We start from the raw sequence: 24,523 nt of genomic DNA, 5'->3' as shown, positions 1-24,523 counted from the left end.
CCTCCTATACTGTACATGGACAGACTTCTCCTATACTGTACATGGACAGACTTCTCATCCTATACTGTACATGGACAGACTTCTCCTCCTATACTGTACATGGACAGACTTCTCCCCCTATACTGTACATGGACAGACTTCTCCTCCTATACTGTACATGGACAGACTTCTCCTCCTATACTGTACATGGACAGACTTCTCCCCCTATACTGTACATGGACAGACTTCCCATCCTATACTGTACATGGACAGACTTCTCCCCCTATACTGTACATGGACAGACGTCTCCTCCTATACTGTACATGGACAGACTTCTCCTCCTATACTGTACATGGACAGACTTCTCATCCTATACTGTACATGGACAGACTTCCCATCCTATACTGTACATGGACAGACTTCTATACTGTACATGGACAGACTTCTCATCCTATACTGTACATGGACAGACTTCTATACTGTACATGGACAGACTTCTCATCCTATACTGTACATGGACAGACTTCTCCTCCTATACTGTACATGGACAGACTTCTCCTCCTATACTGTACATGGACAGACTTCTCCTCCTATACTGTACATGGACAGACTTCTCCCTCTATACTGTACATGGACAGACTTCTCCCCCTATACTGTACATGGACAGACTTCTCCCTCTATACTGTACATGGACAGACTTCTCCTCCTATACTGTACATGGACAGACTTTTCACTAAGACAACATTTCTGTATTAAAAATCCTTTTTTTATTGGTCTTATGTAATATTCTAATTTTCTGAGATACTGAATGCTGGCGTGTCACTAGCTGTAAACAGGGCCATCTTTAATATTGATTGGACCCTGGGCAAATATTTTCTTGGGCCCTCCCAAATCCACTTATCAACTATTTACAGGCTCAAGGGGCAGCTGCTTTGGGCCCCACAAATTGTACAGAAAGGTCCACTTTACCTCTAACCTGACCGGTCACCTTATACAACAACCGGATCATTGTTCAGAAAAACTTTTATTGTCGCAAAAGTCACTCTTGACCTCAGATCGGTGACTTTGCCCAGGCTGAGATGATGTCATCAGTCTGCCGCAGGCAGGAGAAAGCATTTCCCTAATCTCCTCTCCTCCGGTGATCAGACTGTACATTGTAACTTTGTAGCCAGTCACAAGGCCACAGGCAGCAGCAGGGGGCTGATCTGTTTCAGACATTTGCGAACACAGCCAAGAACTGCGCAGGCGAGAGGATTTTCAGGATTGTGTCATCCCTGAGCCGGCATCTCAGTCCAGGAAGTAGATGGGGACTCTGGATGATTCCTGAACAAAGATGGCGCTGTTCTTCTGTAGAATAAAACAGATGAAGGCATTGTCAGGGGGAGAACTGTAATAAAATAACAAATAACGCATTGTATCCAGTGTTGTTCTCTCCCTCCTATAGCGGTAGTCGGCTCCCTCTACAATGTGGACATTTCATGCAGCTGAAGTGTTAATAAGCCGGTGTGAAGCTTCCGGCTGTGCGGACTTCTCTCTCCTTGCTTTATATAAATAACATTTCATTCTGGATCAGCTTTACTGACACTCCGGTATTTTCCGCTCTTCTCTCCCTGCCCAGTGTCAGGAGAACCCAAGCCTTGCACTGAATGGTTTAAAGAGGGCTCCCGGGTGCAGGAGAAAGAAGGAGTGGAGGTGCGGGAAGGGAATCGGATCCGCTCTTTACATCTGAGGAAAGCTCAGCCTGGGGATGGAGGGACCTACAGCTGTGAGATATCCAACCACAAGGGTCACCAGTCTTGTAGCTGGACCCTGACAGTGAAAAGTAAGTGTGCTGGAGGTGGCAGTGTGTGCCCGGGGCAGGTGGGAGCATCTGGGGTGACTGGGGAGGGGCCCCGCGTCTAGAAGAGACCATGTAGGGATGAGGACTGCAGAAGGGAACATTGGTGCGGAGCACAGAGATGACATAGCCAGATGTGTAGAAGGAAGGGGGGACAAAGGTATGTATGCAGGAGTGGTGATAAGGTGGTAATATCTGGAAACGAACTCATCTAGCGTGAAGACAGGAGTGTAAGTTTCTTGGGGGTTTTGATAAAAGTGGGAGGTGTGTAAGCCTAAGAGTAGGTGTCCAGGTGTGAAGACATAAAGATAGGCATCCAGGTGTGTGGACATTTGGGTGAGTGTCCAGGTGTGTAGACATAAAAGTAGGTGTCCAGGTGTGTAGACTTAAGAGTAGGTGTCCAGGTGTGTAGACATAAGGGTCGGTGTCCAGGTGTGTAGGCATAAAAGTAAGAGTCCAGATGTTTAGACATAGGTGTAGGTGTCCAGATATGTAGAGATAAAGGTAAATGTCCAGGTGTGTAGACCTAAAAATGAGTGTCCAGGTGTGTAGACATAAGGATAGGTGTCCAGGTGTGTAGACAAAGGAATAGGTGTCCAGATGTGTGGATAAAACGGTAGGTGTCCAGGTGTGTAGACATAAGGGTAGTTGTCCAGGTTCATAGACTTAGGGATAGGTGTCCAGGTGTGTATACTTCAGGGTGAGTGTCCAGGTGTGTAGACATAAGGGTAGGCATCCAGGTGTGTAGACTTAAGAGTAGGTGTCCAGGTGTGAAGACATAAGGGTTGGTGTCCAGGTATGTAGGCATAAAGTGTCCAGATGTTTAGACATAGGTGTAGGGGTCCAGATGTGTAGAGATAAAGGTAAGGGACCAGGTGTGTAGACATAAAAAGGAGTGTCCATGTGTGTAGACTTAAGGGTAGGTGTCCAGGTGTGTAGACAAAAAAGTAGGTGTCCAGGTGTGTAGACATAAGGGTAGGTGTCCAAGTGTGTAGACATAAGGGTAGGCGTCCAGGTGTGTAGACTTAAGGGTAGGCATCCGGGTGTGTAGACATAAGGGGCAGCGTCCACCTGTGTAGACATATGTTTACGTGTCCAGGTGTGCAGATATGAGTGTACGTGTCCAGGCATATGTAGGCATAAGGGTAGGTGTTCAGGTGTGTAGACATAGGGGTAGGTATCTAGGTGTGTAGACATGTGTAGGTGTTCATATATTTAGATGAAAAGTAAGGTTCATAGATGTGTAGATGAGAAGGAAAGGTGCCAAGCTTTGTAGACATGAGATTAGATGTCTAGGTAAGTGTAGGAATTAGTGGCACCTGGACGGCAGATAAGACAGGTAGGTGTGCAGGAGGGATGGGTAGATGAGAGGAAAAGGCACCAAGGTTTGTACACATGAGGGTAGGTGTCCAGGTATAAATGAAGTGGTGGTACTTTGGCTTGTAGACTGGGTAGGTAGGTATCTATATACAGTATCTCACAAAAGTAAGTATACCCCTCACATTTCTGTAATTATTTTATTCTATCTTTTCATGTGACAACACTGAAGAAATGACACTTTGCTACAATGTAAAGTAGTGAGTGTACAGCTTGTATAACAGTGTAAATTTGCTGTCCCCTCAAAATAACTCAACACACAGCCATTAATGTCTAAACTGCTGGCAACAAAAGTCAGTACACCCCTAAGTGAAAATGTCCAAATTGGGCCCAAAGTGTCAATATTTTGTGTGGCCACCATTATTTTCCAGCACTGCCTTAACCCTCTTGGGCATGGAGTTCACCAGAGCTTCACAGGTTGCCACTGGAGTCCTCTTCCCCTCCTCCATGATGACATCACAGAGCTGGTGGATGTTAGAGACCTTCCCCTCCTCCACCTTCCATTTGAGGATGCCCCACATATGCTCAATAGGGTTTAGGTTTGTAGACATGCTTGGCCAGTCCATCACCTTTACCCTCAGCTTCTTTAGCAAAGCAGTGGTCATCTTGGAGGTGTGTTTGGGGTAGTTATCATGTTGGAATACTGCCCTGTGGTCCAGTCTCTGAAGGGAGGGGATCATGCTCTGCTTCAGTATGTCACAGTACATGTTGGCATTCATGGTTCCCTCAATGTAGCTCCCCAGTGCCAGCAGCACTCATGCAGCCCCAGACCATGACACTCCCACCACCATGCTTGACTGTAGGAAGACACACTTGTCTTTGTACTCCTCACCTGGGTTCCGCAACACACGCCTGACACCATCTGAACCAAATAAGTTTATCTTGGTCTCATCAGACCACAGGAGATGGTTCCAGTAATCCATGTCCTTAGTCTGCTTGTCTTCAGCAAACTGTTTGCAGGCTTTCTTGTGCATCATCTTTAGAAGAGGCTTCCTTCTGGGATGACAGCCATGCAGACCAATTTGATGCAGTGTGCGGCGTATGGTCTGAGCACTGACAGGCTGACCCCCACCCCTCGAATCCTCCTATCGAGCAACATTCTGTCATAGCAAGCATTTTTACTGCCACGGCTGGGTGCTTTCTGCTCCTGTGTCCGGTGTGACGGATATTGGTGACCTCCTGTAGACCACTACGCCGGTCCTGCTACCTGAGGCGGGGGTGATGGTACCATCTGGCTCTGGAGGATGCTATGAATCTTTTATTTGCTCCTTGGTTCCGTGTCAAATCTCAGTCTAATGATATCATAGTCCCCCTGAGGAAGACCCTTTGCAGGTCGAAACGCGTCGGGGCCTTTCGCTCCCCCACCTCTTCATGTTTTGGGGTGATGCTACTATGATTATGTAATGAGACTGCACAGGATACATGTTTAATATTACTGTGTAACCGGAGCTCATAATATACATTTCCCCATTATGGGGTGTTTTTATACACACATCATCCTTTTTGTTATATTTTTGATACATTAATAAAGTACAGATTTTTATAAATTTCTCACGTCTTTACGACTATCTTTGCTGCCTAAAAACCCTTTGGGGGTAGATACCTATGGTATCATCTGTTTTCGACCCCCACCCCTTCAACCTCTGCAGCAATGCTGTCAGCACTCATACGTCTATTTCCCAAAGACAACCTCTGGATATGACACTGAGCACGTGCACTCATCTTCTTTGGTCGACCATGGCGAGGCCTGTTCTGAGTGGAACCTATCCATTTAAACCCCTGTATGGTCTTGGCCACCGTGCTGCAGCTCAGTTTCAGGGTCTTGGCAATTTTCTTATAGCCTAGGCCATCTTTATGTAGAGCAACAATTCTTTTTTTCAGATTCCTCAGAGAGTTCTTTGCCATGAGGTGCTATTTTGAACTTCCAGTGACCAGTATGAGAGAGTGAGAGCGATAACACCAAATTTAACACACCTGCTCCCCATTCACACCTGAGACCTTGTAACACTAAAGAGTCACATGACACCAGGGAGGGAAATTGGCTAATTGGGCCCAATTTTGACATTTGCACTTAAGGGTGTACTCACTTTTTTTGCCAGTGGTTTAGACATTAATGGCTGTGTGTTGAGTTATTTTGAGGGGACAGCAAATTTACACTGTTATACAAGCTGTACACTCACTACTTTACATTGTAGCAAAGTGTCATTTCTTCAGTGTTGTCACATGAAAAGATAGAATAAAATATTTACAAAAATGTGAGGGGTGTACTTACTTTTGTGAGATACTGTATTTAGATAAGGGAAAGGTTATTAGATGCGTAGATGAGAGGGAGAGGCACTGAGGTTTGTAGACGTGAGGGTGGGTGTTCAAGTTGTGTGTAATGGGCATGTAGATGAGATGTATAGGGGTCCATAGTTTATAAGGCTTTGGAAAGTTCTTGGATATGTAGATGAGAGGGGGAGGTGCCTGGGTATGTAAAGAGGGGCGATATCTGGGTTTGCAAACCAGAAGGATGAGGGTCCATAGTTTGGGGTTCTTGGCTATTTAGGAGAGAGAGGAGGTTTCCAGGAGGTTCTGTATAGACAGAAAGGGCAGGTGCCTAAGTATGTAAGGATGGGGGGTAATTGGGCATGTAGATCAGATGTATAGGGATAAGTAGTTTAGATGACTTGGATATGAAGATGTGTGAGGGAGGTACCCAGGTATGTAAAGGATAGGTGGTACCTGGGCATGTAGACAAGAAGGATAGGGGTACATAGTTTAGATAGCATGGGGAGGTTCCCGGATATGTAGATGAGAAGGGAACGTGCCCAGTTATGTAAAGATGGTTGGTACCTGGGTGTGTAGATCAGATGGATGGGTGTCCAGAGTTTGGCTAACTTTGGGTTGGGGGGTTCTTGGATTTGTAGATGAGAGAGAAAGGTTCCCAGATATGTAAAGGATGGTTGGTACTTGGGTATGAAGACCAGATATATAGGGATCCAGAGTTTAGATGACTTAGGGGGGGGGGGGTCTTGGATATGTAGATGTGTGGGGGAGGTACCCAGGTATGTAAAGGATGGGTGGTACCTGGGCATGTAGACCAGAAGGATAGGGGTACATAGTTTGGCTCACTTTGGGGTGGGGTGGTTTGGGGGGTTCTTAGATCTGTAGATCAGAGGGGAAGGTTCCCAGATATGTAAGGGATGGGTGGTACCTGGGCATGAAGACTAGATATATAGGGATCCATATTTTAGATGACTTGGGGGGGGGGGTTCTTGGATATGTAGATGTGTGGGGGAGGTACCCAGGTATGTAAAGGATGGGTGGTACCTGGGTATGTAGACCAGAAGGATAGGGGTACATAGTTTAGATGGCATGGAGAGGTTCCTGGATATGTCCATGAGAAGGAGATTTGCCAGGTATGTAAGGATAGTTGGTACCTGGGTGTGTAGATCAGATGGATGGGTGTCCATAGTTTGGCTGACTTTGGGGTGGGTTGGGGTGGGGGGGTTCTTGGATCTGTAGATCAGAGGGGAAGGTGCCCAGATATGTAAAGAATGGGTGGTACCTGAGAATGTGTAGACCAGAAGCAAAGGGGTCCATAGTTTACATGGGATTGGGAGGTTCTTGACTATTTACTGTAGATAGGAGGGGGAGGTTCCCAAGGGGTAAAAAAAATATGTATGTAAGGATGGGTGGTACCTGGGTGTGTAGACCAGACAAATGGGTCTGTAGTTTAGATGGAATTGGGAGGTTCTTCGATATGTAGATGAGATGGTTGAATTGTTCGGGGTGTGTAGATCGGAAGGGAGAACTTCTAAATGCAAAGACATGAGGTCTGTCCTGATGTTGGGACAGAAGGGTCCCAGATGTTCATGTTGGATGGGAGGTGACGCTCAGGTTATAGGCTTTCAAGTGCCCTGTTGGAGGAGGTAGTTGTATCATACAATGGGGGAGGGTCTAAGGGTAGGCAGGGGTTGAAGATGTCTTCTATATTTCCTATGCTCTCTTTATTTTACTGTAGTATTTACTCCCCTTTTTTTTACCATTCAGGGTCCCAGCCAGAGCAGTTTGCCCCCCGCTTTGAGCGGGTTTTGCAGGGCTGCACAGTGATGGAGGGAGAGGACTTCGCTCTGAGCTGCACTGTGCAGGGGGAGCCGCGGCCGGACATCACATGGCTGCTGAACGGTAAGACCAAGATTGGCTCATAGAAGGTTTCACCGGCACCGAGACACTTTGTGTAGACACTTTGAGGATTGACCTAAAGGAATGATTGTATGACATCATGGGAGTGGGCATGATGTAATTTCCTGTGCTATACCTTCAGCATAGAGGAGGGTAGAGTAAGGTTGCCAGAATAAATTCCAGGGACACCCTACTGACCACACCCACAATACCACACTTTCATTTGAAGCCACACCCACAAATTCATGCTTCCATTTTTTTACCACGCCATGAAACAACTGGACACAGATTTCCGGAACAACAAAACCCCTTGGGTGCCTTGAGAAGGGCGGAGCATCAAATTGTAGGTGTGGCTGCATTGTGATAACAGTGGGCAAGGCTTTAAAGGGTATAGGTTAAAAAAAAAAAAAACCTGAACATATGCTAATATGAGTCAAGAAGGTGTAACGCACAGAGTTCAGGGGTCAGGATTATGTAACGCGCAGAGTTCAGGGGTCAGGATTATGTAACGCGCAGAGTTCAGGGGTCAGGATTATGTAACGCACAGGGTTCAGGGGTCAGGATTATGTAACGCATAGAGTTCAGGGGTCAGGATTATGTAACGCATAGAGTTTAGGGGTCAGGATTTTGTAACGCACAGAGTTCGAGGGTCAGGATTTTGCATCGCACAGAGTTCAGGGGTCAGGATTATGCAACGCACAGAGATCAGGGGACAGGATTATGCATCGCATAGAGTTCAGGGGTCAGGATTATGCAACGCGTAGAGTTCAGGGGTCAGGATTATGCAACGCGTAGAGTTCAGTGGTCAGGATTATGCAATGTGCAGAGTTCAGGGGTCAGGATTATGCAACGCATAGAGTTCAGGGGTCAGGATTATGCAACGCGTAGAGTTCAGGGGTCAGGATTATGTAACGCACAGAGTTCAGGGGTCAGGAATATGCAACGCACAGAGTTCGGGGGTCAAAATTATGCAACGCACAGAGTTCTGGAGTCAGGATTATGCAACGCACAGAGTTCAGGGGTCAGAATTATGAAACGCATACAGTTCAGGCGTCACAATTATGCGATGCATACAGTTTAGGGGTCAGAATTATGCGACACACAGAGTTCAGGGATCAGAATTATGTTAAACATAGAGTTCAGGGGTCATTTTGTAAGGCACAGAGTTTAGGGGTAAGGATTATGAAACGCACAGAGTTCAGGGGTCAGGATTATGCAACGCAAAGAGTTTAGGGGTCAGGATTATGCAACGCACAGAGTTTAGGGGTCAGGATTATGCAACACAGAGTTTAGGGGTCAGGATTATGCAACACAGAGTTTAGGGTCAGAATTATGCAACACACAGAGTTTAGGGGTCAGGATTATGCAACACAGAGTTTAGGGTCAGAATTATGCAATGCAAAGAGTTTAGGGGTCAGGATTATGCAACGCACAGAGTTTAGGGGTCAGGATTATGCAACACAGAGTTTAGGGGTCAGGATTAGGCAACACACAGAGTTTAGGGGTCAGGGTTAAGAGTTCAGGAATCATGTTCTTAATGTTTGCGTCTTGTGTCTGTTATCCCCGGAGCCCCCAGTATTCCAGGCTGTCTTGTAGACTGTAAACCTTGCAGTGTTTGGGCTCCAGTTTATCACACTGTGCAAGCGTCAGTCTAAGGTGGGGAATGCTTGGTGCAGTCTGCGCATGCATGGATGTAGGAATGGCGGCACATGGAAATCAAATTTCGGAAGACAGCTATACTCGGAACATAAATGCACGCAGTCTTTGAAGGAAATCAACAATAGTCAGTAATATGTTTATAGTTCGAATTCGTTTACGAATTCTATTTGAATTTCAGACAAGATTTCATTCCATTATTTGGGATTCGTTTTAATTCGTTACTCTTGTAATGCGAAAATCCAGATACATCTGAATCTCCAAATATTGAGAATTTTGTCTAAATTTGGATTGAGAGCGAAATGTCTTACTCATCCGAGGGGCAGAAGTTGCCCGTTGCTCCATGGAACCCCCAGCAAACTCTGGAGGAACCTTGGCTGAGAAAGGATATCGCTGTATTGGAAACCTCCAAACTGATTTCCTGATTGGCGTCATGCTGCTCCGCACTGTGGGGTTCGGACATCGGTGATACATTGATGACAAATTCAAATTTGATAAAAATGTTGCCAGTAAATGACTTCCCCTCTGTGGAACGCTGTCTGCACTGTAGCCACACGGGGGCGCTGACACTGTGCGATGTCCCAGATTTCACTTTTTTTTTTTACAAGTCTTCAAATTTTCTGTGTTTTGACACAATTATTTTACTGTTGTATTTATGATGATAATTTTCTCTCTGATGAATCACGCGGTTTGTGTGAAGTCCGTGCGCTCGGCTCGCACTCTGGTAAACTTTTTACAATTGGATTCTCCTTTGTAGGCGAGACGGACGAGGTCATTGTGGGTACACCGCCCAGTAAAGGTTTATAAAGTATTTTATACAAATAATAACAAAGGTCAAATACATCCCAATGACACCAACAATAGGGTACTATTCCTCTAACTGACACCAATGATGGGGCACTATTCCTTTAACTGACACCAATGATGGGACACTATTCCTCCCACTGACACCAATGATGGGACACTATTCCTCCCACTGACACCAATGATGGGGCACTATTCCTCCCACTGACACCAATGATGGGGCACTATTCCTCCCACTGACACCAATGATGGGGCACTATTCCTCCCACTGACACCAATGATGGGACACTATCCCTCCCACTGACACCAATGATGGGGCACTATTCCTCCCACTGACACCAATGATGGGGCACTATTCCTCCTACTGACACCAATGATGGGGCATTATTCCTCCCACTGACACCAATGATGGGGCACTATTCCTCCCACTGACACCAATGATGGGGCACTATCCCTCCCACTGACACCAATGATGGGACACTATTCCTCCCACTGACACCAATGATGGGGCACTATTCCTCCCACTGACACCAATGATGGGGTACTATTCCTCCCAATGACACCAATGATGGGGCACTATTCCTCCCACTGACACCAATGATGGGGCGCTATTCCTTCCACTGACCCCTGGACATCTACTCCCACTGCCCAGCCTGACCCCCCAATGTCTGAATAACAGTAAACTGGCCCTGTGTTTAGAAGTGTGTTTTAAAGGTTTCCAACGTTTATAAACATTAAATGACTGCAGATTCTATTGCTGCCTGCAGACATTATTATGTAGGCAGGCAGTGCGGGGCCCCCCAGTACTGCTGGGCCCCATAGCAGTTACACGGATTGCTATGGCCGTAGTTATTCCCTGGCCAGGCTGCATTATTGGTGTGTCTGTGGTAGTTCAGCTTGTCACAGCTGGAGGGCGATGTGTCCTGCTTCTGTGCGGCAGGTGTAAGAATTTGGAAAATGTATCATTTTGTGGAAGGAGATGCGATAATTGCGATAATGTGTAATAGACATTAGAGATTTCATTGTTTTTTTTTATTGACAAAATGTAACAAGATAACATCTCTAATGTCCCGCCACAGGTCAGCCCATCCAGTACGCACATACCACCTACGAGGACGGGACGGCACAGCTGACTGTACAGGACGCCTTGCCGGAGGACGAGGGGGTGTACACCTGCCAAGCACAGAACAGTGCGGGATCCGCCTCCTGCAGCACCTCGGTGACCGTATCCGGTGAGCAGCCGTGTTCTGGTTTTGGGTAGTTTCTGTTTCTTTTAATCAGGGGTGTCAAACTCAGTTTCATCGCGGGCCACATCGGGATTATGGTTGCCCTCAAAGGGCCGGTTATATCTGTAGGATTTGATGTCCAGAGCACTCCACGCCCCTTACACCCTTACATGAGGTGTCAAGAGCCTCCCCCCACCATCAGAAGTCAAGAGTCAACCCACGCTTCCTTACATCACAATGCACCCCCTTACCTTGTGGTGCTGCCTAAAAGATGATGCGGGTGGATCTGGGAAGAAGTGCAGGGTCTGGAGGAGAACCAGAGGAAGGCTGGAGTCAGCTTCCTGAGTCTGCTGAATGCTGAGATCAGAGGAGGGAGAGGCAAGGTGGTGTTGCGGCTGCACAGAGAGGTGCAGGATCTGTAGGAGGAGTTCCGCCCTTCTCTCTGCTGCGGACTGCTTAGAAGGGGCAAAGACGACCCTTTCTGCAGCTGCACAGAGGATAGCAGGATCTGGCAAAGGAGTTCTGTCCTCTTTGCTGCCGACTACAGAGACAAGGTTTGGGCAGAGACAAGGGGGGATGCCGAAGCTGCAGGAGAGGTGCGAGGGCCACATGAAAAGGCCTGGGGGCCGCATTTGGCCCGCGGGCCTTGTGTTTGACACCTGTGCGTTACTTGGATAAGCACTTTACCCACTTAAGCACCAGGCCTATTTCTGAAGCTTGTTGTTTATAAATTAAAATCATTTTTTTTTTGCTAGAAAATTACTTAGAAACCCCCAAATATTATATATATATTTCAGCAAAGACTCTGGAGAATAAAATGGAGGTCGTTGCAATATTTTTTGTCACACTGTATTTGCGCAGCGGTCTTTCAAATGCAGTTCTTTTGGAAAAAATACATTTCACTGCATTAAAAAAAAAAAAAAAAACTAAACAGTAAAGTTAGCCCAATTTTTTTTGTATATTGTGAAAGATGATGTCTCGCTGCGTAAATAGATACCCAACATGTTATGGTTTAAAATTGCGCACACTCGTGGAATGGCGACAAACTACAGTGCTTAAAAATCTCCATAGGCAACGATTTAAAAATGTTTTATCACTTTTATTGCTGTGAGAAGGAAAGTAAACATCCCTTGTGACAGTAATAGGAGTGACAGGTACTCTTTATGGAGGGATCGGGGGGGAATGTGACAGTAATAGACAGTGACAGGTACTCTTTATGGAGGGATCGGGGGGGAATGTGACAGTAATAGGCAGTGACAGGTACTCTTTATGGAGGGATTGGGGGGAATTTGACAGTAATAGGCAGTGACAGGTACTCTTTATGGAGGGATCGGGGGGAATGTGACAGTAATAGGCAGTGACAGGTACTCTTTATGGAGGGATCGGGGGGAATGTGACAGTAATAGGCAGTGACAGGTACTCTTTATGGAGGGATCGGGGGGAATGTGACAGTAATAGGCAGTGACAGGTACTCTTTATGGAGGGATCGGGGGGGAATGTGACAGTAATAGGCAGTGACAGGTACTCTTTATGGAGGGATCGGGGGGAATGTGACAGTAATAGGCAGTGACAGGTACTCTTTATGGAGGGATCGGGGGAATGTGACAGTAATAGGAGTGACAGGTACTCTTTATGGAGGGATTGGGGGGAATGTGACAGTAATAGGCAGTGACAGGTATTCTTTATGGAGGGATCGGGGGAATGTGACAGTAATAGGCAGTGACAGGTACTCTTTATGGAGGGATCAGAGGGAATGTGACAGTAATAGGAGTGACAGGTACTCTTTATGGAGGGATTGGGGGGAATGTGACAGTAATAGGAGTGACAGGTACTCTTTATGGAGGGATCGGGGTGGAATGTGACAGTAATATGAAGTGACAGGTACTCTTTATGGAGGGATCGGGGGGAATGTGACAGTAATAGGAGTGACAGGTACTCTTTATGGAGGGATCGGGGTGGAATGTGACAGTAATATGCAGTGACAGGTACTCTTTATGGAGGGATCGTGGGGAATGTGACAGTAATAGGAGTGACAGGTACTCTTTATGGAGGGATCGGGGTGGAATGTGACAGTAATATGAAGTGACAGGTACTCTTTATGGAGGGATCGGGGGGAATGTGACAGTAATAGGAGTGACAGGTACTCTTTATGGAGGGATCGGGGGGAATGTGACAGTAATAGGCAGTGACAGGTACTCTTTATGGAGGGATCGGGGGGAATGTGACAGTAATAGGAGTGACAGGTACTCTTTATGGAGGGATCGGGGGAATGTGACAGTAATAGGAGTGACAGGTACTCTTTATGGAGGGATCGGGTGGAATGTGACAGTAATAGCAGTGACAGGTACTCTTTATGGAGGGATCGGGAGGAATGTGACAGTAATAGGCAGTGACAGGTACTCTTTATGGAGGGATCGGGAGGAATGTGACAGTAATAGGCAGTGACAGGTACTCTTTATGGAGGGATCGGGAGGGAATGTGACAGTAATAGGCAGTGACAGGTACTCTTTATGGAGTGATGGGCAGCAATGTGACAGTAATAGGAGTGACAGGTACTCTTTATGGAGGGATCGGGGGAATGTGACAGTAATAGGAGTGACAGGTACTCTTTATGGAGGGATCGGGGGAATGTGACAGTAATAGGCAGTGACAGGTACTCTTTATGGAGGGATCGGGGGGAATGTGACAGTAATAGGAGTGACAGGTATTCTTTATGTAGGGATCGGGGGGAATGTGACAGTAATAGGAGTGACAGGTACTCTTTATGGAGGGATCGGGGGGAATGTGACAGTAATAGGCAGTGACAGGTACTCTTTATGGAGGGATTGGGAGGAATGTGACAGTAATAGGCAGTGACAGGTACTCTTTATGGAGGGATCGGGGGGGGAATGTGACAGTAATAGGAGTGACAGGTACTTTTTATGGAGGGATCTGGGATCTATAAGACCCCCAAGTCCCTCCTTTGCACTTCAAAGTATTCAAAACGGCAAAATCTGCGTTTTTGAATACTGTGGAGTTTTTAAAATTGAAGCCATTGGTTGGCGAGTAAACCAGAAGTGATGTTGTGACTACATCGGATACCCAATCAAAGGCAGTTCAGGCTTCGTTCGGGTGGAAACAAGGGACGGAGCTCGGAGGTGGGTAGGGAGTGGAAATAAGGGACAGTGCTCGGAGGTAGGTGGGGGGGGGGGGGTAAACAAGGGACGGTGCTCAGAGGTGGGTAGTGATTGGAAACAAGGGACGGTGCTCAGAGGTAGGTAGGGGGTGGAAACAAGGGACGGTGCTCAGAGGTGGGTAGGGAGTGGGTAACCAGGGACGGTGCTCAGAGGTAGGTAGGGGGGGGGGGAAAGGGACAGCGCTCAGAGGTAGGTAGGGAGTGGAAACAAGGGACGGTGCACGGAGGTGGGTAGTGTATGGAAACAAGGGACGGTGTTTAGAGGTAGGTAGGGGGTGGAAAGGGACAGCGCTCAGAGGTAGGTAGGGAGTGGAAACAAGGGACGGTGCACGGAGGTGGGTAGTGTATGGAAACAAGGGACGGTGTTTAGAGGTAGGTAGGGGGTGGAAAGGGACAGTGCTCAGAGGTAGGTAGGGAGTGGAAACAAGGGACTGTGCTCGTAGGTGGGTAGGGGGTGGAAACAAGGGGCATTGCTCGTAGGTGGGTAGGGAGTGGAAACCAGGAACGGTGCTCGGAGATGGGTAGGGAGTGTAAACGAGGGACGGTGCACGGAGGTGGGTAGTGTATGGAAACAAGGGACGGTGCTCAGAGGTAGGTAGGGGGTGGAAACAAGGGACGGTGCTCAAAGGTGGGTAGGGGGTGGAAACAAGGGACGGTGCTCAGAGGTAGGTAGGGGGTGGAAACAAGGGATGGTGCTCAGAGGTGGGTAGGGAGTGGGTAACCAGGGACGGTGCTCAGAGGTAGGTAGGGGGGGGGGAAAGGGACAGCGCTCAGAGGTAGGTAGGGAGTGGAAACAAGGGACGGTGCACGGAGGTGGGTAGTGTATGGAAACAAGGGACGGTGTTTAGAGGTAGGTAGGGGGTGGAAAGGGACAGTGCTCAGAGGTAGGTAGGGAGTGGAAACAAGGGACGGTGCTCGTAGGTGGGTAGGGGGTGGAAACAAGGGACAGTGCTCAGAGGTAGGTAGGGGGTGGAAACAAAGGACGGTGTTTGGAGATGGGTAGGGAGTGTAAACAAGGAACGATGCTCGGAGGTAGGTAGGGAGTGTAAACGAGGGACAGTGCTCGTAGGTGGGTAGGGGGTGGAAACAAGGGGCGGTGCTCGGAGGTGGGTAGGGAGTGGAAACAAGGAACGATGCTCAGAGGTAGGTAGGGGGTGGAAACAAGGGACGGTGCTCGGAGGTCTTAATTACAGAGAGACAGTCTGAAGGCAAACAGCTTCTGCTACACTTTCTCTTAGGAAACTTTTTATATAGCTCTGATAACAGTCTACTCATAAATTCACTCTGTATTCAAAGTTTATTAAAAACACTACACACATATACTATAATTAGGGTTTGGATTAACCTGAATAAAAACAAAAGAAAAAAATAGAAAAATAATCCTTTAGTTGCACTTCAAGTGAAATATTCTCCTTTAAAGACCTTTTCCACCTTAAACTGATATTTCGGGCGTTTTGTGGTTGCTGCCTTGTTGAGTCACACATTAGCTTGTTATATTCCTCGGGGGCTCTGATGCTGAGAGCTTTCATCAGAATTCAACAACCAGCTGCGAGAGGGCTTCTTCTTGCAAGGGGCAGAGACACAAATTACAGCAGGAAATCTCCCCATTGTGGGAGGGGCAGAGACAGAAACTACTGCAGGAAATCTTCCCATTGTGGGAAGGGCAGAGACACAAACTACTGCAGGAAATCTCCCCATTGTGGGAGGGGCAGAGACACAATCTACTGCAGGAAATCTCACCATTGTGGGAGGGGCAGAGACACAAACTATGGCAGAAAATCTCACCATTGTGGGAGGGGCAGAGACACAAACTACTGCAGGAAATCTCACCATTGTGGGAGGGGCAGAGACACCAACTACTGCAGGGAAATTCCACCATTGTGGGAGGGGCAGAGACAAAAAGTACTGCAGGAAATCTCACCATTGTGGGAGGGGCAGAGACACAAACTACTGCAGGAAATCTCACCATTGTGGGAGGGGCAGAGACACAAACTACGACAGGAAATCTCACCATTGTGGGAGGGGCAGAGACACAAACTACTGCAGGGAAATTCCACCATTGTGGGAGGGGCAGAGACAAAAAGTACAGATGAAACCAGCAGGTGGTCAGGATTTGCTCCACCAACACAAAACTAAATTACATTCTTTGGTGGACTTTTTATTTTTCTTCCATGAGAAGGACATCTTTGATTTCCATCGACAGCATTTCCAGTTTAACAGAATCTGACATAAAGGGCGTGATTTTGAATAAGGACTGAATCATGTGTTCTTTCTACGGACCAATCAGATTTCTGCTATCATTTTTATACCCAGTTTGGAGAATATTTTGAATTTTTCTTTTGTAACTTGTTTTCAAACAATGTAAAAAAATTTTCTCAGTTTTCTCCTCATGATCCACAACTGACTGATGAACCACACGGCCTTCATGGCGGTAAATGACTATTTTCCTTTACTCGGAAAAATACCAGAAAATTCTTCCTGGGATTTATGGATGTTGATGTCATCACCAGGGAAGTGATGTCATAACTACTGAGGTGATTGATGGCTCTTTGGCCCGTCTTCCCAACATGGCCGCAGCGTCCATCGGTAAATCTTGTCCAGAGATGGCGGTGAAGCTTGTAGAACATACACACTTCTATAAGTGGTAGTGAACGCATTTAATGGGGGCGGTGTGACGGTAGCAGGGATGCCTCACTAATCCTCGGGATGAAGGGATGAAATACGTGGAAAAATCCTGCAGGAGCTGCAGACGGGTTCCTACACAAATCATTATGGGACATAAACCTGATGGAGGGGGGCCGCACACATTATCACCGTATATTTACTGTACGAACTGCGAGCAGCGAGGATCTGGAATATCTCCGAAGACATCATTTGTGCGTTACATCGTCCGCGTACCTTCTCCATTGGGTGCGCCCAGAGATTCTCTATCTATAAGTTCTAATATAAATGGAAATAAATCTAAGTGTATGAATATTCTGAGAATATAGGGCTATGGGTTCTTCAACTAAGTTCCCAGGCCAGTGCCCATTGTGAGGGGTTCCCACCATCCCTGTGCTGAGTTCCCGGGTCTGTACACCTGCTGTGCCCATTATGAGGGGTTCCCACCATCCCTGTGCTGAGTTCCCGGGTCTGTACACCTGCTGTGCCCATTATGAAGGGTTCCCACCATCCCTGTGCTGAGTTCCCGGGTCTGTACCCCTGCTGTGCCCATTATGAGGGGTTCCCACCATCCCTGTGCTGAGTTCCCGGGTCTGTACACCCGCTGTGCCTATTATGAGGGGTTCCCACCATCCCTGTGCTGAGTTCCCGGGTCTGTACACCCGCTGTGCCTATTATGAGGGGTTCCCACCATCCCTGTGCTGAGTTCCAGGGTCTGTATACCTGCTGTGCCCATTATGAGGGGTTCCCATCATCCCTGTGCTGAGTTCCCGGGTCTGTACCCCTGCTGTGCCCATTATGAGGGGTTCCCACCATCCCTGTGCTGAGTTCCCGGGTCTGTACACCTGCTGTGCCCATTATGAGGGGTTCCCACCATTCCTGTGCTGAGTTCCTGGGTCTGTACACCTGCTGTGTCCATTATGAGGGGTTCCCACCATCCCTGCTTAAAATGTTATCTTATGGAGAATGTCACAGAGGGAATGGGGAACACACAAGGGTGGAGGGGGACACCCAATGCTTCCATGTAGACTGGGTCTGGAATCGGTCACTATTGGAGCATCCAAGACATAAGAATCCAGAGGGTGGTTTGGGGTTCTTCTGTAACTAAAATCTCACTTTGGGATGGACTGACCCTTTCACCATGTAATAAATGAACCTTCTATTTATAAGAAATGCCCCCCACCCTCACCCTCACCCCGGGTCCTATCACGGTGCCAGGGCCCATTTCTAGGTGTAGTGACCCTGTCAGTCTTCACAAGCCTGTAAACAGAGGTGAAAGCAGAGAGATGGTTCATCCTTCTCATTATAATCTGATTAGACGAAGGAGTTCCTTCAGTGAAGGTTTAATCGTGTGAAATCCGGAGCATCTGCCGCCATGGTGGGACTTCTCGGGATGGACGATGCGTTTCCTGCACTAGGTGAGCCGCGGAGATCGCTGTGCGATTTTCGGGTTGAGATTTTTTATCCTTTTTACAGAATATGATCAATTTTTTCTTTTCGTTCCCTGCTCCCCCCACCTGGAGTTTTCTCGCTATAATTACTATTATTCAGTTCAGGCGCCGTACGCGGGTTCGCTGTGCGGTTTGTATGGTGTTTCACACCGAATGACTTCTATTTATTGTCAATTGGGGGGGGGGGGGGGGATTTACTAAAGGCAAATAATTTGCGCACTTTCCAAGTGCAGTTGCAGTCATTTTCCCCAGAGCTTAGTATACGTGATTTCCATCATTCAATCGTGTGCAAGCAAAAATGTTTTTTTTTTTTTTTTTCCTTGCACCTGATTGGGTATCATTTACACCACATTTACTGAGAAATATGAGTGCAGCTTGCAAAGTGCGCAATCTCTTTTCCTTTATTAAGTGCACCCCAAAGTGTCTGCCTGTGTGTGTGTGTACACTGAGCCGCCTTGCGTCAGGAAAACCTCCTGCGTGCCTCTGGGCTCTATGCAGAAATGTATTTCCAACACACCCAGACGCATGCATAGACACATGCACAGACGCATGCAAACATGCAATGAAAGATTTCCTTAGGAACAGCAAAAACATAAAAAAGTAGGTTGGGAGGTGCGGCAGTTCTGGACAGAGGGCGGGAGGTACAGCAGGTCTGGACAGAGGGCGGGAGGTGTGGCAGGTCTGAACAGTGGGTCTGGAGGTGCGGCAGGTCTGGACAGAGGGCGGGAGGTGCAGCAGGTCTGGACAGAGGGCGGGAGGTGCGGCAGGTCTGGACAGAGGGCGGGAGGTGCGGCAGGTCTGGACAGAGGGCGGGAGGTGCAGCAGGTCTGGACAGAGGGCGGGAGGTGCGGCAGGTCTGGACAGAGGGCGGGAGGTGCAGCAGGTCTGGACAGAGGGCGGGAGGTGCAGCAGGTCTGGACAGAGGGCGGGAGGTGCAGCAGGTCTGAACAGTGGGTCGGGAGGTGCAGCAGGTCTGGACAGAGGGCGGGAGGTGCAGCAAGTCTGAACAGTGGGTCGGGAGGTGCAGCAGGTCTGGACAGAGGGCGGGAGGTGTGGCAGGTCTGGACAGAGGACAGGAGGTGCAGAAGGTCTGGACAGAGGGCAGGAGGTGCAGCAGGTCTGGACAGAGGGTGGGAGGTGCGGTAGGTCTGGACAGAGGGCAGGAGGTGCAGCAGGTCTGGACAGAGGGTGGGAGGTGCGGTAGGTCTGGACAGAGGGCAGGAGGTGCGGCAGGTCTGGACAGAGGACAGGAGGTGGGGCAGGTCTGAACAGAGGGTGAGAGGGGGGCGGAAGGTCTGGACATAGGGCGGGAGGTGCGGCAGGTCTGGACATATGGCGGGAGGTGCGGCAGGTCTGGACAGAGGGCGGGAGGTGCGGCAGGTCTGGACATAGGGCTGGAGGTGCGGCAGGTCTGGACAGAGGGCGGGGGGGGGGGGGCAGCAGGTCTGGACAGAGGGCGAGGGGGATTGGGGACAAAAAAGGGGGCTGTGATGTAAAAGGGGAGACTGTAATGTAAGAGGGGGGCTGTGATGTGGGGTGGGGGGTTGAGGACACTGATGTAAAAAGGAGGCTATGATGTATAGAGGGGTCTGTGATATAAAGGGAGCGATGTGATTTAAAGAGGGGACAGAGGGCACTGATGTAAAGGGGGGGGGGGGGTTGTAATGTGAAGAGGGCAATGTGATTTAAAGGGATGCTGTGATGCAAAAGGGGGGGGGGGGTAGACAGAGGACACTGATGTAAAGGGGGAGGCTGCGATAAGTTGGGAGGATTGGTGACAAAAAGGGGGGCTGTGATTTAAAGATGAGGTGATGTCTTTGAAGAGGTGACTGTGATATAAAGGGGGGATGTGATGAAAAGAGGGGGCAATGGGATTTAAAGGGGTGCTGTAATGCGAGGGGGGCAGAGGACACTCATGAATTATAAGTCGGTCCCCGGCCTGCACTGCACAGACTTGTCTCCCCCCCTCTGACTCTGTAACTATGTAACATGATGATGATGCTGATCGGATACTTTGTGTTCGGGGATATAACTTGCTGGAATGGTTTTCTAATATCACGCCCTGTGATGATTTGTCGCTGGCGGTTGTCAGGAAAGCGGGGGAGGGGAGGGGGGGGGTGTTTGTGGGGATTTCACACCGCGGGGTCACTGCCTCTGATGGCGGGTTCACAGACTGTTCCCACGGTGCCGGTCTGTTTCCGGTTGGCTTTGCTGAGTGATCTGGAGAATCTCCCATGATTATTAAATTACCGACTTCACTGGAAATGGGCAGAAAATATTTTAATTCGTCTCTTATTGCGTGCGAACGATCGCTGTAGTGGTGGTCGGTGTTATTGGGTGATGTAAAAGGAGACCGAAATGGCGTATTCTGATTTCACCGCACACTGCGAGCTTCTCACAGTGTGCATTAGAAGCTGCAGCAAGTCAGATAGAGCCCCGCCTCCTTTCCTGGCTGGCGGACATCCGGCATCATCTTACCCACGCCCCTTTATTCATTGAGTTTTAGTTATGGCGGCTCAGCATCATATGTAGGTGTTACCCCCCATGCAAATGCAGCCTGTCGAGGAACGGCCACTCCCCCAGACTGACACCCACCCATCAAGGCATTTTGAGATTTGCATAACTCCTCCCACTGCTTGCATCAGGACTGAGGGCTCCTGGGAGGAGTGCTGAGGCCGCACACCCGCTGTTCCACCCCCCCCCCCCCCCCCCCCCCCGGGCTAGGCTGTCAGTATGTTGGCGGTGTCACACAAGGTCATCTAGAGCCCAGGGTGAACATGCCTAATTTTGCCCCCACCCTCAAGATGTATGAGCATTATGTGTCAGCAGAAACCCCCCCCCCCCCCCAAAAAAAAAAAAAAAAAAATCAAGCACTAATTTGCATGCTTGCCCTCTAAGCATAAATTCCCCCTCCCAGCACAAATCTTTTCCCCCCAACCCCTGCCCCCCCCCCCTCCAGCTCAAATCCTCTCATTCCCCATATGCTCCCAGCACAATACCCCCCCCCCCCCCAAAAAAAAAAAAAAAAAAAGATCCCTCTGCCTAGCACAACTCCTCTATCCCTCAAATTTTCCCTCCGAGCACAAATCTTCCCCCCCACTCCAAATCCCCCTTCACAGCACAAACTCACCCCCTTCACTCCTCTATCCTAGCACAACCCCCCCCCCCCCAAAATGTCTCCTCCTAGCACAAATGATGCCCTCCCAATGTCCCTACTAGCACTAATCCCCCTCCCTCAAAAAATGTCCCCTCCCATAACAAATCCCCTCCCCCTCACCTTATTACATTTTCTAGCACAAACCCCTAAAATTCCCCCTCCTAGCACAAATCCTCTTCCCCCCCCATCCCTCCTCTCCACACAAATCTCCCCCAAATCACCACTCCTAGCACACCTCCCCAACAATTTTTTACCTGCTGTCGCCACCCTCCCCCTCTCAACACAAATCCCCTCCCCCCAAACTCCTTGTGGTGCCCCCGAACCCCACATCATACCACAGTGCCCAGGGCATCTTCTCCCTCCTGCCCACCCCTTGTCCAAAACCTGGGTGTCACGTGCGGCTTCTCAGGGGCAATTAGGGGCTACAATGTTGTTACAACGTATTTGTGGCATTCAGGATGCACGAATGAAGCCTGCAATCAGGGGTTTGCAGGCTTCATTCACACAGGCTTTGCATTTATGAATACAGTCTAATGTAACAATAGAGTTTCAGTTGCAGTGTTTGTAGGGGAACATTTACACTGGTGGGAGGGGCATTGTTGTGCATTCACGCGTGTTTTTTTTTTGCGCTCTAGCAGCGAAGACAATTGCGTGCATCAGAACTCATTTCTAATATTAAACAAACGCCGGGTGAGAATACAGAAGACGTTGGCTTGCAGGAAATCGCTCAGGCTTGCATGTTGATGTGCGCTGAACGCAGTGCATGGTGACGCTCCGGGAAAACGGCCGCCGTTGTGCGTGGGAAAAGTGTGAATTGGCCCTTCATGCTGATGTGCAGATCAGAGATTTCTCCTTTTAATTTGCATGGAATTTCATCTCCCGGAAATCTCTAATTGGGGGAAAAAATTTTTTTTTCCGTAAATAAAAGTTGTTTCTATGAGTTAACCCTTTGTTGTCTGTATTTGCTTCTGATTGACTCCTCCCTCCTCCTCTTCCCATAACTCTGTGTTCTTTGGCACCTTCGCATTGTGTGCACCAGGGAGCCGTGACCCAGCGCTGCCCGCAGAAAGAAAAAAAATAGTTTTTTGTCAACTGGAAGAAAAGATCCACCACAATCTTATGTTATTAGAGCATCCTATGTGATCCTTTTTATCAAAAATCCACCCCCCCCCCCCCAGAAACATTCACATGCAAGGCCAGGACAAGGGGGTGGGCAGAGGGGGGTGGCTGCCCTGGGCACTGTGGTATTATATGACGTAGATTGGGGGGGGGTGGCACCTTGAGATTGGGGGGTGGGGGATTTGTGTTGGGAGGGGGAATTTGGAGGATGGCAAGGGATAAGAATTGTTCTAGGAGGGGAAATATGGGGGGGGTGCTAAAAATGGTGATTTGGGGGGATTGTGCTGGGAGAGACGGGGGAAGAGAATTTGTGCTAGGAGGACGGATTTGGAGGGTTTATGTTAGAAGAGGGGATCGGGTAGAGGGGGGAGGGAATTTGTGCCAGGAGGGGAACATTTTTTTTTGGGGGGGGGATTGTGTTAGTAGGGATGATTGGGGGGTGAAATTTGTTGTGGAGGATTTGTGCTAGGAGGGGGGATTGGGGAGAAGGGATTGTGTTGGAGGGAGGGGGGGTTTGTGGGGGGGGGGGGGTTGTTTGGAGAGAGAGAGAATTTGTGCTTGGAGGGTTGATTGTGGGGAGAATTTGTGCTGGGAGGGGGGATTCAGAGTTCATAGCAGGGGGAGAGGATTTGTGCTTTGGGGGAATTTGAGGGGTAGAGGATTTTTGTTAGGAAGGGTGATTTTTTTTTTGGGGGGGGGGTGGATTTGGAGAGAGAGAGGATTTGTGCTGGGGGGGGGGGGGGTTAGAGGCAGAAGGTGCATTCTATGCATTAAGATAAAAATCCTTCTGTGTTCGGCAGCCCCCCTAATACTTACCTGAGCCCCATCTAGATCCAGCGATATCCATGACTCCCTCGGCCGTCCAGGACTCTCCCTCCTGATTGGCTGAGCCACAGTCGAGGCGCTATTGGCTCCTGTTGCTGTCAAAGTCAGCCAATCAGGAGAGAGAGGGGGCGGGGTCTGAATGGCAGCTTTGTGTCTGAATGGACACACAGAGCTGCAGCTCATCTCGGGTGCTCCCATAGAAAGCTGCTTGCTGTGGGGGCACTCGACAGGAGGGAGGGGCCAAGAACAGCAACGAGGGACCGGAGAAGAGGAGGCAGTGTAACATGTTTGTTATTTATTTATTTATTTTTTAACCGAGACTTTACAATCACTTTAACAACAGGATCGGTTTTACAGGTGGAGGCCACTGCCATTTTTTTCCCTACTCATCTTTTCTGACTGTTTGTCACTAGTTTTGCATTAGGCTGGGGTCAGTGTCACTACTGGTAGTATGAGGCCATACCTGGACCCTATAGAGGGGGTCAATGTCACTACTGGTAGAATGAGGAGATACCTGGACCCTATAGAGGGGGTCAGTGTCACTACTGGTAGCATGAGGCCATACCTGGACCCTATAGAGGGGGTCAATGTCACTACTGGTAGTATGAGGAGATACCTGGACCCTATAGAGGGGGTCAGTGTCACTACTGGTAGGATGAGGCCATACCTGGACCCTATAGAGGGGGTCAGTGTCACTACTGGTAGGATGAGGAGATACCTGGACCCTATAGAGGGGGTCAGTGTCACTACTGGTAGGATGAGGAGATACCTGGACCCTATAGAGGGGGTCAGTGTCACTACTGGTAGGATGAGGAGATACCTGGACCCTATAGAGGGGGGTCAGTGTCACTACTGGTAGTATGAGGTCATACCTGGACCCTATAGAGGGAGGTCAGTGTCACTACTGGTAGGATGAGGCCATACCTGGACCCTATAGAGGGGGTCAGTGTCACTACTGGTAGGATGAGGAGATACCTGGACCCTATAGAGGGGGTCAGTGTCACTACTGGTAGGATGAGGAGATACCTGGACCCTATAGAGGGGGTCAGTGTCACTACTGGTAGGATGAGGAGATACCTGGACCCTATA

The 24,523-nt window shown here is 48.8% G+C and overlaps 1 protein-coding gene across 2 annotated transcripts in view; it reads left to right on the top strand.

Annotated features, from left to right (window-relative positions):
* Positions 1-24,523, top strand: part of MYLK (myosin light chain kinase) — a 358,890-nt gene that overhangs the window by 145,904 nt on the left and 188,463 nt on the right. For both annotated transcript variants that reach the window (XM_082262181.1, XM_082262182.1), the window contains exons 9-11: positions 1,598-1,801; positions 7,229-7,363; positions 10,900-11,052. In XM_082262181.1, coding sequence (XP_082118307.1) covers positions 1,598-1,801; positions 7,229-7,363; positions 10,900-11,052 — 492 coding nt within the window. The remainder of the gene's footprint in view (positions 1-1,597; positions 1,802-7,228; positions 7,364-10,899; positions 11,053-24,523) is intronic.

The sequence above is a fragment of the Pelophylax lessonae genome (assembly GCF_965119305.1).
Source record: "Pelophylax lessonae genome assembly, chromosome: 6".
NCBI lineage: Eukaryota > Metazoa > Chordata > Amphibia > Anura > Ranidae > Pelophylax > Pelophylax lessonae.
Note: the sequence above shows the minus strand (reverse complement) of the source record. Positions and strands in the feature narration are given on the sequence as shown.